General features: G+C 45.5%; 1 protein-coding gene across 2 annotated transcripts in view; it reads right to left on the bottom strand.

The window, feature by feature from the left end:
• Positions 1-1,721: 1,721 nt before the first annotated feature.
• Positions 1,722-15,758, bottom strand: part of LOC105030163 — a 38,996-nt gene continuing 24,959 nt past the window's right edge. For both annotated transcript variants that reach the window (XM_020043036.3, XM_020043037.3), the window contains 6 exons: positions 14,105-14,344; positions 8,102-8,172; positions 7,629-7,739; positions 7,442-7,539; positions 4,282-4,351; positions 1,722-3,318 (listed from right to left, as the gene is read on the bottom strand). In XM_020043036.3, the coding sequence (XP_019898595.2) occupies positions 3,067-3,318; positions 4,282-4,351; positions 7,442-7,539; positions 7,629-7,739; positions 8,102-8,172; positions 14,105-14,344 (842 nt within the window). In that variant the 3' untranslated portion in view covers positions 1,722-3,066. The remainder of the gene's footprint in view (positions 3,319-4,281; positions 4,352-7,441; positions 7,540-7,628; positions 7,740-8,101; positions 8,173-14,104; positions 14,345-15,758) is intronic.

Raw genomic sequence — 15,758 nt, 5'->3', positions numbered from 1 at the left:
ATTTATTCGGTTAAATACAATCACAAAAATATCTTCCAGGGCAGGGCTTCTGTAGGCCTACATTCATTTTAGTAGAGCTTGTTGAAAAATAAAGCCTCAAGGCCAAAGGTGGGGCGCACAAAAATAAAACATTTGGGATGTACCCTAGTGGCTCTGGGTTTGGATAGCCACATGCATTTTGCCATAGAGAAAAAATTTCAGTTTAAAAGTTTGCTTACATTTTACTGTTTGACATTTAATGGAAAGAAGAATAAGAAATGTTAAGTTTGGTCAGTTGGGATGCTGCATAAAATGCAGCAAAAAAATTCAATGATGTGTAAACCATTTATCCCTATATTTAATTGAAAATAGTACAAAGAAAACATATGAAATGTTTAAACAGAAATGTTATTGTTTTGAATTTGATGCCAGCAACATGTTTCAAAAAAAGTTGGGACAGAACAGGTTTACCACTGTGTTGCATCAGCTCTTTTAACAATACTCAGCAAGCGTTTGGGAACTGAGGAGAAAAATTGCAGTAGTTTTGAAAAGTGCAATGTATTACCATTCTTGCTTGATATGGGATTTCAGCTGCTCAACAGTTCGGGGTCTCCTTTGTCATATTCTTCGTTTCATAATGTGCCAAATGTTTTCAATGGGTGACGGGTCTGGACTGCAGACAGGCCAGTTTAGCACCCAGACCCTTTTACTATGGAGCCATGCTGTTGTAATATGTGCAGAATGTGGTTTAGCATTGTCTTGCTGAAATAAGCAAAGCCTCCTCTGAAAAAGACATCATCTGGGTGGTAGCATATGTTGCTCCAAAACCTGCATACATTGTTCAGCATTAATGGTGCCTTCACATAATTGCAACTCACCCATGCCACATGCACCCCCATAGAATCACAGTTGCTGGCTTTGAACTGTGCACTGATGATAAGCTGGGTGGTCCCTCTCTTTAGTCCAGAGGCATCCATGATTCCGGCATCCATGATTCAAAAATGTAATTTCAAATTTGGATTCATCAGACCACAGGAGAGTTTTCCACTTTGCCTCAGTCCATCTTAAATGAGTTTGGGCCCAGAGAAAGCAACAATGGTTCTGGAAGTTGTTTATGTATGGTTTCTTCTTTGCATGGTGAAGTTTTAACTTGCATTTGTGGATGCAGCGACATACTGTGTTCACACACAATGGATTTTGTAAGTGTTCCTGAGCCCATGCAGTGATTTCCACTACAGAATTGTGTCTGTTTTTAATGCAGTGCAGCCTGAGGGCCTGAAGATCATGACCATCCAAAATTGGTTTTTGGCCTTGTCCCTTGCAGACAAAGATTTCTCCAGGTTGTCTGAATCTTTTTATATTATTATGTACCGTAGGTGATGAGATCCCCAAACTCTTTGCAATGCTACGTTGAGAAAGGTTATTTTTTAATTGTTGCACTATTTGCCTGCGCAGTCTTTCCGAGTGGTGAACCCCTCACTTCTGACAGACCCATCCTCTCTGGAATGATCTTTTAATAGTCAATCATGTTACTGACCTGTTGCCAAATAACTTAATTAGTTGTGTGATATTCCACCAGGTTTAGTTTTAGCATTACACAACTTTTCTAGTGTTTTGTTGCCTCTGTCCCAGCTTTTTAAAAGTGGGCATATATTTTTCAAGAAACAATAAAATGTCTCAGTTTCAACATTTGATATGTTGTCTTTGTACTCTTTTCTATTAAATATAGGGGTGAAATGATTTGCACATCATTGCATTTTGTTGTTATTTACATTTTACGCAGCGTCCCAACTCTTTTGGAAATGGGATTGTACCTTTCCGCCCTGCACTCTAACCTGCACCCTAGGGCCACATACACAACCAGCTCATTTACACGCAGTCATCGCATTCACAATCACACACACTCAACTAACACACCCTCTCTCTCAATAACTCAATCACCCACACTCAATGTACACATGCATAATCTACCACCAGCATGCACCCATTCGCTCCACGCTACTGTCTCACGTTTATTGTGGACACTGGTACTGAATGCTAGTCCCTTTCCATTTATTTCTGCCTTGTTAAGTAGATTTAGATTTTTACTATCTTGCTTGGACTGATATATGGGTAGACTGCCATTTTGATGATCCATTTGAACATTTGTAAATTGTACTTGTGTAGAGATTTTAAATGTTAGAGTAAGTCAACTGTGTTGTTAAGGCACTGAAACTACACCAGCAACAACATCTGCTATTTGCAAGAAGAAGAAAAAACCGGCAATATTTGCGGCGCTCTTTGGTACCCTTATTAGGCATTATAGCATTTGTATGAAACAGCCACCCGAAAAAAGCAATGAATGGTCCGAACAATTCCGTAACCGCCTGTCAGAGTGCATTAATGCTTTCCTCACCGACTCTGTGAAGCGTGATGGAAAATAAAGAGCACACTGCCATATCTAATCAGCAATTTCTTTCCGGACGCTCTCACCTTAAGCTAAGAGATTGAAAACACATAGGAGATTTAGGTTAGACTACACTTGCCCTTTTTTATTTTGATAATGGCACATCATCAAGATGCTGAAGTTGTGAGCCATCATATTCCCGTCGGAATAAACAGTGCAAGGGTCTGGCATAAATCAGACGCTCATATCAACAGCAGGTTTTGCATGATTTTCAATTTGTGGCCGCATTTTAACATTTGGCAGACAATTAGCAACACATCCTTATTAGAGTCTAAACCTGTTATGGCCGTATTCAGTGAATTACTTGTTCAACATGAACTGCAATTGAAAAGCCCCACATATTTCAGTACCATAGACAGCACCATTCTCAAGCCTAAATGTCCACCTTCTGTAGCCCAAAGCACAGGGGTAGGTCATTTCTAAATACATATTCCAAAGGGAGTTTCCAAAGCCCTTTTGAAGAAACGCCTCAGACGACACACAAAAAAAACCCAACAACATTAAAAGTGTTCCCAACTACTAAAATAAGAAGGGGGAAAAAAAAAGGAGGACGATCTTCAGCAAGTGAGCGTGTAACTTTGTAACCACCGTGTAGAGGCAGGATACAATAGAACTGAGTCCACCCTGGGTAAAGGATGACATCACAGGTTGCTGGAGTCATCCAGTGGGTTGGTGATGACCGAGTTGTGGATGAGGAGGAAGAGGGGCAGGTACGCCAGGAAGTCCAGCAGGTCCAGGGAGCCGACGTGTTGGAGCTCCTGTTTGATGGCTTCCTCTTGTTCCGGTCGGACGCCCCCGGCCTTCAGCTCCACCAGGAGCTGCTCTGCGCTGATACAGCCTTGCTGGGCTACAGAGCCTCCTGACTGCCCCTCCAGCAGGAACAGGAACAGCTGCTGTAGAGGGACAAACACCATGTCAGTACAGGGTGGGGGGGGAAAAGAATAGAAAAGCAGAGGCCCCTTCAATATGCAACGCTGTGAAGCTGGTGTTGTCCAGTCAGAGGTGTGTGTGTGTGTGAGTCTCAGGTGACATCGGTCTGTTTCTAGTGTTGTTTAAGTGCACCTGTTGGTAGAGTTAAATGCATTCTAGGCAATCACTGGGGGAGGGGGAATAATCCTTTGGCAATTAGCCCATTTCTACCATCCAACCCCTGCAGCCCGGTTAACAACTCTATCCCTGCCACCGTCTCTCTAATTACAGAGCCCTCGTCCACCTAGGCCTGGCTCAGTTTCCACACCCACGGCCACATGCTTTCATGTTCCCTATGGCCCTTTCACCAGCCTTGCTGGCCTGCCCTCCCCTGCCTGAATATGCGGCAGGCTGCCTTGCTGCTTGTGAATGGACCGTCCTATAGCCCGGGTCCATCTGAGATGAGCAGTGTGTCTCAGGGCGGATTAAAGGGCGTGGGATGTACACCGCTGGGCACTTTAATGAGATTAAGGCCCTATAATCCATGAAAGAGAAAAGGAGAACCACTTTCTCCCTCGCTCCCTCGCCTTCTCTCTTTACCTCTCACTGCCTTGGTTTCTATACATGCACTTGGTTCCTCTGGAAAAAGCTAGTTTTACTAAGCTTTCATTTGAATTCCCCTTCAAAGTGTTTACCAAGACTTTATTTCACTGTAATTAACCTCCCGGGGCCATGAAAGAGGAAATGTTGGAAAAGACCTTGATGCAAGCATGAACATTCTAACATGAGGGTGAAGGTGCTAAATAAACGAAAAGCTAAACTGTGCATAAAAAAAGAGCTTTATAGTTAAGGAATATTATGAACATTATCACATTAATTTTGACCATCAATACCAAAGCTGGTGATTTAACAGGCATGTGATGATACAAACCAAATGTTTTCATTACCTTTGCCTTGTAAAGCTTCAACTCCAAAGAACGAAAGTCCATTTTGCTTATAAGGGAACGCATGAACACACTGTGGGGTGGGGGGGGGAGAAAAAAATATTTTGTCCAAAACTGTACACCTGAAACATTCACATTCCTCAGAAACAAAAAATCCCTCACCTTTAGACAATTCTGTCATAGGAATCAATGTACACATACATGCAGTCCAAATGAATTAATGTAAACAAATCTTGAATGAATACAAAATGAATCTACACTACTGTTCAAAAGTTTGGGGTCACTTAGAAAGTCCTTGTTTTCGAAAGAAAAGCTAATCTTTTGTCCAAACTTTTGAACGGTAGTGTATGTGAACATACAGTTCACTCCAAACAAATGTGTGCCTGCCTACAGATCAGTCAAAAAATATATCTATCTATGCAATTCCGTCTTCCCTCTAAATGAATTTGTTTACATACAGTTCAGTCTGTGGCTCTCCTCTGCTGGGTCACTCTAATGTTATGGTAAAAGCAGACAAGAGTCGGTAAACAGAACCACAGTTGACATGGTGAGCCCAGTTGGCGAGGTCTGGGTCTCTGTGGCGGGTGTTTTTTGGCAGGGCACTGTGACACTGTGTTTGAGGAGACGTGATGGTAAAGTGTTCTGAGCCCATTGTGGTTGTTCACAGTGGCCTCTACCCCAAACAATGACCACGGACACGGGGGAAAATCCCGCCACAGCTAACGGATAAAACTGCTTCAGATGAGGACAGTGAGCGCTGGTGAGGGTGGTGTGTGAGAGTTAATGGGGTGCTGAAAGAAGATGAGGGGGACACAGCGATCGAGGCACGCTCTGGTGCAATGTGACCACTCGTTGACCGACACAATATAGTTCCCCGGTCAGATAATTAGACAGAGACACAAACGATTGTGTTTGGGACAGACCTCTCCTGTCCAGCGTGTGGCACAGCGACGGTCCCCCCCCCCCAGGATTTTAACGAGCCCCCCGCACTAATGAGCCCCACATCCCTTCCCACCCCTCGCCCAGGCACTGAATGGCCTGTTTGGGGGGGGGGGGGGGGGATGCCACAGAGTTGAGTGCACGCCTGAGTGACTCCGGCACTGCGATTGGCCCACTTTCCAAACTGGGGTTCAGGCGGGAGTGGCTTGACAGGAACGAGGGGAGACAGGGCAGCTAATGATCATTAATTGCACATGGTTTGCAGCAAAGAGCCCAAGCGATGGCGCAGGGAAGGACACTGTCGTGATAATGGCCGTCCCCAAACCAGGGTCCGGGAAGGAAAAGACCAGCAGGGAGGATAATAGCAGCCTAACCCACTTCTTTTGTCAGGCAGCCCGCCACAGCAGACTTCTTTGCTTACGTAATGCCCACATTTTGGCGGTCACTCCTCCGCTGGGGGCCAAGGGACGATGCGGCCGGGGGTCCCGGTGCAGGGATGCAGACGCCTGCTGACCCAGTTTAAACTGAATGTCAGGGAGGAACGGAAAACTCGGCTTTTCAAAGGGAGCGCGACTTGAGCAGGTCAGAGTGGGTCTGAATGCGAAGCGTGAAAGGGAGAATCTAAGCGGGCTCTCGGGGGGGAAAGAAGAAAAAGAATGCACGTACAATGACTAAAGGTTAGAGAGAGGGAGAGAAAGGTGCATTGTGGGTCAGCGTATTTAAAGGTGAGCGGTTCCTTTCTAGGGTCTCAGGTTTCCCTCTCATTGGCAAATGAACAGTCCCTCCTTCTTAGAGTCACCCTGGTCAATGGGACAGGGCACTGGGATTGAGCGTTCCACACATGATTGTCTGCTAGAAAACACTGCAGCCCAGTGAAGAGGAAGCTGGGGGGCAGACGACTGGAGGAGAAGTACAGGGGTTCAGGGCTGGTATGAGGTTCCTCTGCTGTCCTGTAAAGGAATGAGAACCTGGCATCTGCTGTATAGAAATGTCCCAGGTCATGTGACTGACCCTAGGGGGAGTGTGGTGTACAGGCAGGTTGAGCAGAACAGCGTTATACAGGGACAGATGGACTGAGTCAGGGGGCAGCATGCCAGAGAAAAGAAAGAGAGAGAGGGAGAGAAATTGAAAAGGACAGAGATTGGCAAGGGATGAAAAAATTTAAAGGGGGAGGGTAGGAAAAGAGGAAAGGGAGCGTGGTGCATCATCATCCGGGATGATTCCTCCTGGTCAACCCTCCATGTCACTTAAAGAGAAGCATTGTTGGGACAGCTACTGCTCCAGCTTACTGTTACGACAGGATTTAAGACAACAGGATTAGAGCAGGTAACGGGATAAATTTAGTTCAGGTAGGATCAGATGAGAGACTGGGGCTATTGTTTTTTTAGGGAAGGGTTTAAGGATGACTATTCTCTATCTCTGAGAAATGTGCCCCAATGAAAACAACAAAATGCTGCCTTCACAATGCCAGTTAGACCCGTCACTTATGTTTATTACGGTCAGAGACGGCTACTGCCGTAAACGTGTATGATCATTTATTTAAATTAAAACCCAGCATACAGTTTGCAGGTTCTTCGAAAATTATTCATTTTCCGTGCACTAAGCGTTCAAAGTAATTATCACAACCACCATTACTGCAGTCAGTCGCGGAGCAGTCAGTCAGTGTGCAGGCTGGGAAGGGCCCGGGTTCCCCTCTTCACTGGGCCACACAAAGGGCCAGCCGTAAATCAGAAGACCCATGACCCTGGCGGCTTCCACCCTGAGAGGAAGCTCTCACACTGGACTGTGTTGCCTCGAGAAGCCCCTGACCCCGGGAGACCCCTGGAGCGACAGGCTGGGCCAACTAACAGTACTCAGTCCTTAGCCATAAACCACTGCCTGTGAGAAAAGCACAGTGTGTGGGAATCTGTGGCATATGGGACATATTGTGGAGACAGGGGCCCCACACTTTAATCAGTGTGATGGGGTTCTGTATTGGGATCATGACCGCCCAGGTCGGGGCTAATGACCTGAGTAGGCCTGTGGTGTAGTTTTAATATATAAATGTGCACAGGAAGTCATGTACACACACACACACACAATACTGTCTTATCAACCCAGACACACAGAGACCCCAAAGCAAGAGATGAGAACTGTACAATACACTATTACATACTGTTACTGTTGTATATGGGAGGGCTCAATGACACAATGCCAAGTGGGGTCTATGACCTGGGTTACTCACTCCATGGTGGCTATTTTCTGTGCCAGACTGGCAATCACCGCAAAGAGCCGCAGGTCTGTAAGTCCATCTGTCACCCTGAAATCCACCATTTCGAGTATCTGAGGAACAACACAGCGGTCAGGGGTGAGAGGGTAGTGAAAGGGTTATGTGCATGACTGCGTGTGTGCGCGCGCATTTTCATCATCACTCTGTAGACGTAGATCTCTTCCTCATCAGACAGCAGTTCTGAAGGGATGATCTTCTTCAGTCCCAACAGCACTTGCAAGCAGGAGATGTAACCATCTCTGTCACTGTCCACCTGAATGGATCATCGGAGTCATCATCATCATCATCATCATCAACACGATCACCATCATCATGTAATCAAAAAGTTAGAATATACCGAAGGGGTATCTTCGTCATCAATGCTGTCATCACCAACATCATCAATGCTGCTATCATCAACAATATTGCTACCGCTATCATCCTCATCATCTAACCAAAACGTTAGAATAAGGCTTCCAAGTGAAGGGATCAATGCTCTCATCATCATGAACAACAAACATGTAACCAAAAAGTTAGAATGAGGACAGACAGGAAGAGTGAAAAGGAGAGAGTAAGAAAGAGAAAGAGGGAGTGTATCTGAGTGGACAGAGAGGGTTTAAATCTCCTTTCACTTACCGCTTCAAAAGCCCTTTTGTATTCTGTCAGTTTCTCCTGGCTGAAAATGCAATACTTTGCCAAGAAGTTGACTGCAATAAAGAAAGGAAGAGGAGAGTAAACACGAAGCTCAGTGTTTCACAGATGAACATAGTGTGTTCAATTCAAATCAACTGCTTACAAATCCTCACACATCACCAGGCAACAGCAAACTGAACTGTAAACTCAAATATTCTCCCTTATTTCATACTAATCACAATGTACTGTGTATGTGATTGCACTGTGAATGTGGTTGCATGTTGACACATTTTGTGAAATATCTGGACACATGGGGGACTTAGTGTACCTATGTACATAGGTTAAGGGTTATTAGATGTTCCCAAACAGTAAATTAAAATTAATGCGATAACTTCACTGCTTAGTCTTTGTGTATCTGTGTGTGTGTGTTTACACAGAAACCAACATTGAACTAAAGGGGGCACCAACACTGAATGGGGTGGTACACTTGAAATGCATCAAAAACTTATTTTTCACATTCTTTACATATATAGTACTGGAACAAAGTTGGATTAAGAATAAGGTACACAATTGCCTTTACAGGGTATCATCACAAGACAGACATTTTACGCGACTGAAAAAATGCACTTCCTGGTGCTCATGATTGGCGCAGCACTAAAGTCAATGGCTCGCAAATACAGAAAGTCATGAGTTCAAATCTTGGTTCAGGCACAGTGACAGTGCTTGGTGCTGCTAATGAACCGTCCAAGATGGATGGTCAGGATGTTGGACAGAGTTGCTTTGTCTCTTTGGGCTCCAGTGACTCCTTGTGGGTCAGGTGTCTACAAACTCCAACTTGGTTTGGCACAAAGTTATCCAATATTTATGCACCCAGCATCGAATGACTGCCATGTTTGAGAACACTGAAAGGGAGCAACGTAAGCTGTTTAAATTGAAACAACCATTTCAGAGACGAGGTACAAAGACCGACTGGATTAGCTCCTAAGCATTTTGAATTTACATTTGTTAAGCAATAAGTCGGTCAGTCAGTCAATGTAAATGTGGAAATATTTTTCAAACATTGTTCTGGGAAAAACACGCCTTTATACTGTTCGCCATACCTTAAAAATGAGTGTACTTTTATAGATGAAAGTATTGGCATCATTATCACTAAGGGAAAAGAAGAAATGAGGATTTAAGTACATAGGACACATATAGGATATTATGAATATAAATGTTGAGGATGCCACAAGTATAGACTAGTCAACATTTCCAATGGCAAGTAATTCTGAATCCAAGACAAATTGGTGAGCAAAACTGAGGGGGAAGAGGAAGATTAAGAAAGAGCTGCAGCCACTTCAATTCAGTCAGATGAGACAGAGTCAACTGAATAATGGATCCATTCATCGGGTGGCAGAAGAAAGGGAGAGGAACAGCGTTTATATCAGTCTGGACTTAAACCCTTGGACCTCTGGGTTGCTCCCAGGTTGCAGAGGGGACGTTTCAATCTGTCATTTATCTGCTTAGGCCTAATCAAAACCAGGCCTTCCGCAGTCTCCGCCTTTCACATGCAAAGCGTTACATTCGCATCTAGTCAACTTGACTTGTTAAAGCTTGATAGATGAAAACGCAACAACGCGGCTGCGTACATCTGTTTGCAAATATGTGTGACGAGAAGGCAGCTTTCACTGAGACCCGCGAGCCCCACGCTCAGTCCCCGAGCAGGGCCTGTCCAGGGGCATTAGCCAGCCCTCAATCTAACACTCTTGAATAGACACACACCCCACTGCCTGGATCAGTGCACTGATCAATCCAATGAAGTGAATTGACAGCTTGTGTGACAATTAATGGATCCCCCCCATCCCTTCTCTTTAGCATAGGGGCAGACTGAGGCTCGTCAGTCCCTGGTAGGCAGTGTCCCAGTCCTATCACTCCCTGGGCCTGTTTCTTGTCCTTGGGCCTCTGCCTTGCACCTCTTAGGGCTGATGTGTGTCCACTTTCTGTCACGCACACACACACACACACACACACACAGTTATGTGACTTGATAGCCTGTGCTGGAGGGAGATCAGGGGGTCTGCAACTGAGCGGGCCAATCCGTCGGGAAATCAGCTGGACAAAAGGAGCAGTGGAGTGAGAGATTGAGGGAGGAAGCAGAGGCGGGCCGAGGAGCCGGACAAAGCCCAGGCCTTAAAGCCTCCTGCCTGATAGCCTTATCTGATTCCACTCCAGCGCTTGATGGCTTTTTTTTTTTTCTTCCTTTTTAGATGGCCTGTAAAGCACACAGGTTGCGCCTTTGGTGTGAAGCCTAGCAGAAAATGTTAATCAAGAGAAAGACTGTGGCACAGAAAGGCGAGAGAAAGGGAGAAAAGTGCGAGTCACTCTGTTAAAGCTGTAATCTGTAATGAGAGTGAGGTGATTCAGTAGCGACCGAGGGAGAAAGAATAGGGCTACGATGATGATGATGATGAGCAAGAGGGGTCCAGTCTTTTACTGGCGTTTGTTTTGATGCTTTTGTTCGGTTTCTTCGGTGTCACTGCTCGCGCATTTCGAGATGGCTACTGCTCTGCCGACAGCTAAAGGCCTCAAGTCACAACTCATTTAACACACACTTGGGCATCACTTTCAATGTCTCCAGCTGACAGATGACAAAGGGCCTGATTGCTGATCTGACACGGTGCAGGCATTCATGAACGCATGATTTATATTTTCTCACAGGATCCCAACCTGAACAAAACAAACAACATCATTCAAAGTGAGACACAGTTTGCATATGACCGTTTTCTCTTTTTAAATTGATATCTAGGTTATGTTCAGATGTTTGACAGTAACAAGGTCCTTCCACACTGTTCAGGAAGCCTGTAGCCGTGTGAGAGCGTGGAACCAAGCATGAACACAGAGGTTCTATTGTCTTGTTTCACTTTTCGCTCTCTTGTTTGTTTCTATCCCTCTTTTTCCCGCTTAATCCCAGACCTTTGTTTCTGCTCATCATCACAAATATATAATGTCACATAATTCCCCTAACAAAGGTCACATTCAGTGCTAGAGCAGAAATGACCTGTTTTTCTTCCAGCGGGAGAATGTAAGAGCCCAACCTAACCTACATACTATCTGATCAACAACCTGTATTTAGACTGATTATATTCATACGATGGACTTCACATGACCGGCTAAACTTTATCCACTGTGGTAGCGTCACGACAGGGCATTATGGGAAAGTTTGGGGATATGTTGGGTTTAAGCTCTTTAAGTGCTATGATTATCCTTTAATTCTGCAGTGTCGAGACCCCAAACAGAACAGATAATGAGGGTTGTCCTACAATCTCAATGTAAATCAAAGCTTCAGGATAGTTTCAATAGTTTCATATGTAGTACAGTGAAAATAAAAGCATCACTGACATAAATTCAACAAAACTGTTCTGTCCTAGTCTGGATTATTTTACATGATATGTGTGTGTTCATGGAACAACCAACAAGGTCTCTATTGAACCTGGATGTTCTAGTTCCCTTCTAGAATGCTTTCAGGATAACATTCTAAAAGCAGATAGATGAGAGCTTCTACTAGGCCAGTAGGAGGTGCTGGAGGAAATGCAGTAAAAGGCCCTTAATTCCGGAGCTCCATTCAATGTTAAAAAGCATTCTTTTTACTATTCTCTGAACTATTCACTGAACAACTGTATCAAGACAATGAGCATTAAAGACTAGCATTCCATTATTTACAGATACCACAGGTTTGCTCTAGTCTTGAGACAGTAATAACCTAATGGCCAGATGACTGTATCAAATAAATCACAAGTAATTACTTTTGAACAGGTATGTAAGTTAGAACCGATGTACAACTATCTATTACAAGATGGTTCAGATATTTTTTTAGATATTTGAGAAATAAGAGCAGACATAATTCCACGATAAACATTGAACAGCTTTTTTTTTATTCAGGAGGAGAATCTGGCAGTATGCTCCAGTCCCTTCGCCGCCTCTGAGTCCACACTCCTTCAGATGAGGAGTTGGGAGGGCTGGGAGCAGAATTTAGCAACCGGCCCCATAATTGAGGCTCCGCCCCTTCACAATCCCCGTCAGGAGAGAGAGGGGAAAACAAACAAAGACACACGCAGCGACCACACTCCCATCTCTGGCAGCATGCCACCCACCCACCCACCTCACCACAAACCACTACGAACACAGACACACGCGGCTACATCGAATCACCTAGCGCACGCACACACACACACACACACACACAGAGAGAGAGAGATCCACACTGATAAGTGCTCAAAGCCTCTAATCATCTGCCATAACTGAGCCGTACTGATAACCAAACAAAGCCAAATCATCTGCTATGATTGCCCCGGCTCTCCTTGACATTGTGCCATTAATAAGGGCATTGTAAAGGGCCCTCTCTGTTTGGACACCATATAATGGAGTCTTTGACAGATTCACTTTGCTGTGCTCTGCCTCTCCTTCCCTGCGCCCTTTGAAAACAACCACAGTGAGTGGGCATATTCCATGCTGCTGCTCATCAATAGGCTGGCTGTTTGTTTGCCCAGTCATTTGGAGCTAATGGTAAATACACAGAGGTATTCCAGACCAAAGGCTGAGCAAACAGCCGCTCTGTACACACAGGCGCATGCGCGCGGGCATACAGGCGCACACGCACGTGCCCTCTTTTGTTACCAGCCACCCTCACTTAATCAGTCTGTACAGAACCGCCGGGGCCTTTTCGACAAACCTATTCACACAGGTGAAAACAACAAGCCAACGCTGAGCGCCGCCGATTCCCCGCCTCCCTCGGTCCTCGACACAGGAGAGGCCATCCGGTGTTCCTGGCCGGGGTGGGTGTGCTGAGGCGTGGCAGTCACCAGGCCGCCAGGTGTTTCCCGTCAACACCCACATTCATCAGAGGCCCTCTCCCAGTTGAGGCTGGCAGCACAGGTACACTAAACCTTGCTGAAAGGGACTACGACAAACAATGGAGCTCTGAGCTGATATCAGCCTCTCTGCACCTACAGTATGTATCCAAAACAATCACGCACTCAAGACAGGTATTGTACCGTCCGCTCCTAGGCAAACCCCACCCCTGTAGGGTGAAAATACTCCTCCGTCTGGCATTGCTTCCACTCTCTGTATACAATTTACAGCCCATCAGCCGTCACAGTCCTGGCAGGAAACGACCACCCGAGAAAGTGGATGCCTGGGCGCTTAAAGATGAACGCATGGATGAGTGGGACGCACAGGAAGGAAGTGAGAGGAAAGTGTCTAGACTAGGAGAGGAAGAATGGAAGAGGAGAGGTGTCTCTGAGTGCTTTGGCCAGCGGGTACTGGCAGACAAGGGGGTGCCAATTAAGACCAATTAGAACCGTTTGAGGGGGCTCTAATTGGTCCGCGCGTACTAACTTTTAGCCATGTGTTCATTTCTGGACAATTTCATCATAACAAGATAGGGAAACCAGCGCACACAGTCATAATCACACAAACCAACAAAGACAACGATACAAGGTACGTTTGACAACAAATGCTAAAAATATAAAGCCATGTAGAGCCAATATCCCCTTAGGAAAGAGAAACAGAGAAACAGAGAACCGTTAAGTTGTCGCGTGGGCGGACAGCTGCATGGCTCTTCATCTCGGTTGATTACCGGCAGGACAAACCTGTCCAATCAGCCCCATTCACAAGTGGGTGGGCACACAGGAGCAAGCCTGACCCTGTGACCTGTCTGGGGCTCCCACCCCCTTAACCTTGACCTGAGCAGCAATATGCTCATTCTGGGACTAGCCAGGACGGACACGGTGACAATGAGTAGCGTGTCAGTAACTAGACACTAGGAGAAACAGGAAAAACTAAGCGGCTAATTGAAATGGTGAAACAGTGAAAAGTGTAGAGCTTCAGACTAAAGGGACATTGTGGTGGTCGAGAGGCAAGAGTATAACACCCCTCCGTGGTGAGACGAGGCGTGTGGACGAGCGTGGCTCGGCAGCGGCGTGGGGTTTTAAATGTGTGATGGGTTAATGGATCCGTTGGTTCACTCACAGTCCTCGAACTTGGAGCGCCCCCGGTTGTGGCTCGGCTGGAGGGCACCTCTGTCCTGGAGCTTGGAGTAGATGTTCAGCACCTTTGTTTTTCTCTCTTCCCTTATTCGCTCCTTCTGCCTCATTCTGCGCTCCGTCCTCCCAGGTCTCCTCCTCCCACCCGCGGAAGTTCCGACACGCTCCCCTCGGAGAGTGCAACCAGGCTCCTCCCTCTCTGAGGCTTCCTGGTCAGGGCCGGGGCCTGCATGGGGACACAAAGAGATGGAGAACAATTACAAGCTGCACATTCCCATAGGACCACATAGAAATAAGAGGATAGGCAGATTTCTACCCCAGTTGAGTAAGAGTCATCAAGCAGTTCATTATCAGACTGTGGTGTTACTGTCATTCACTGGTTATTGTATCTCCATGATGCTGACTCACCTGGTTTGACGATACATTTGGATCTCCAAAAGACTTCCACAAAGCATTTCTAAAGTTAGCCTCCTACCTAGAGCTTCTGCATCCATTGTTCCTACTTACGAAACCACTTTGTTTCCAACACACCCCCCCGCCCCCCCGCCACCATTTCCATTTCTCCTCTCTGAACATCCGAGTCACATCTCCACTCATCCGTTCTTTCACATCCTAAATGAAAGAGGGATACTCCCTTTGGAAAAATTAACCAGGCATTTGATTTGGCACTGGGCCCCAGTTAGGAACCCTATTATCTTCCAATGACAAGACTGAATAATGCACTTCCTGATCTAGCACCATCAGTAGAGAGCTATATTTAGGCTTTTTTTTCTACACTAAAGTAGCCGTTCATTGTTACTTTTCCTACCAAGAGTGTTACTTGTTTCCACATGGGAGATGAATCGAAAAACCTTAAAGCATTTCAGTGTTAGGACAGTCTGTCACCGCAATCAGCAGAACATTTGACCAACAGAGCAAAGTTTCCGCCATGTTATATCTTTCATCAGAAGCACTTTGGACAGTCATCTAATATTGTGGTGAAAGGTTAGAGGTCAGCAGCTCAAATGGATAGCGCCGCATCTCATTTGACAGCCTGTCTTCCACCACAGTGAACTGTTCAGCCCAGTTCCAAATGGATGGTAAGCTCCAGCCCACCTCATGCATTTTATTTGTGACCAACACCAATAATGTTAAGATTATTTATTTAACCCAATACAATGGTTTAACCAGAAGGTTTTAAGTGTTTTAAATAAATATTTTAGAACACGTTTATCTCCATTTCTGCACAAGATGTACCCGACAAGACTCACAATCATTTTAAACATGGCCACTTTGAGGCATCTTTGATACAAAGCAAAAGCTTTGCTGAAATTATTCAGGATTTGGTACCTTCCTTTCTAAAAGCTTCTATTCGAACATGGTCTAATCCGTAAATGCTGGGCAGTGATTACTGGTCAGTTCACGCTGGAAACAAGGCAGTGTCCTGTTTAAAAAACATCGAAAACACACACACCAGGTTACCATACCAACAGAACCATCTGAACGGGGCAGATAGCTGGATTTGGCTGCGAACAGCCAAGTCAATCCCCTCCCTGATCTCGAAAAGGCCACGAAGAAAAAAAAAACACCCTCCCTCCGCCCGGCTTTTTCCCTGAACACAGAAACGCATACACGGCCTGGCTGTCCACACACAGAAGACC

Source organism: Esox lucius, chromosome 23 (genome assembly GCF_011004845.1).
Source record: "Esox lucius isolate fEsoLuc1 chromosome 23, fEsoLuc1.pri, whole genome shotgun sequence".
Classification (NCBI taxonomy): domain Eukaryota; kingdom Metazoa; phylum Chordata; class Actinopteri; order Esociformes; family Esocidae; genus Esox; species Esox lucius.
This window is presented reverse-complemented; position numbering and strand designations above follow the sequence as displayed.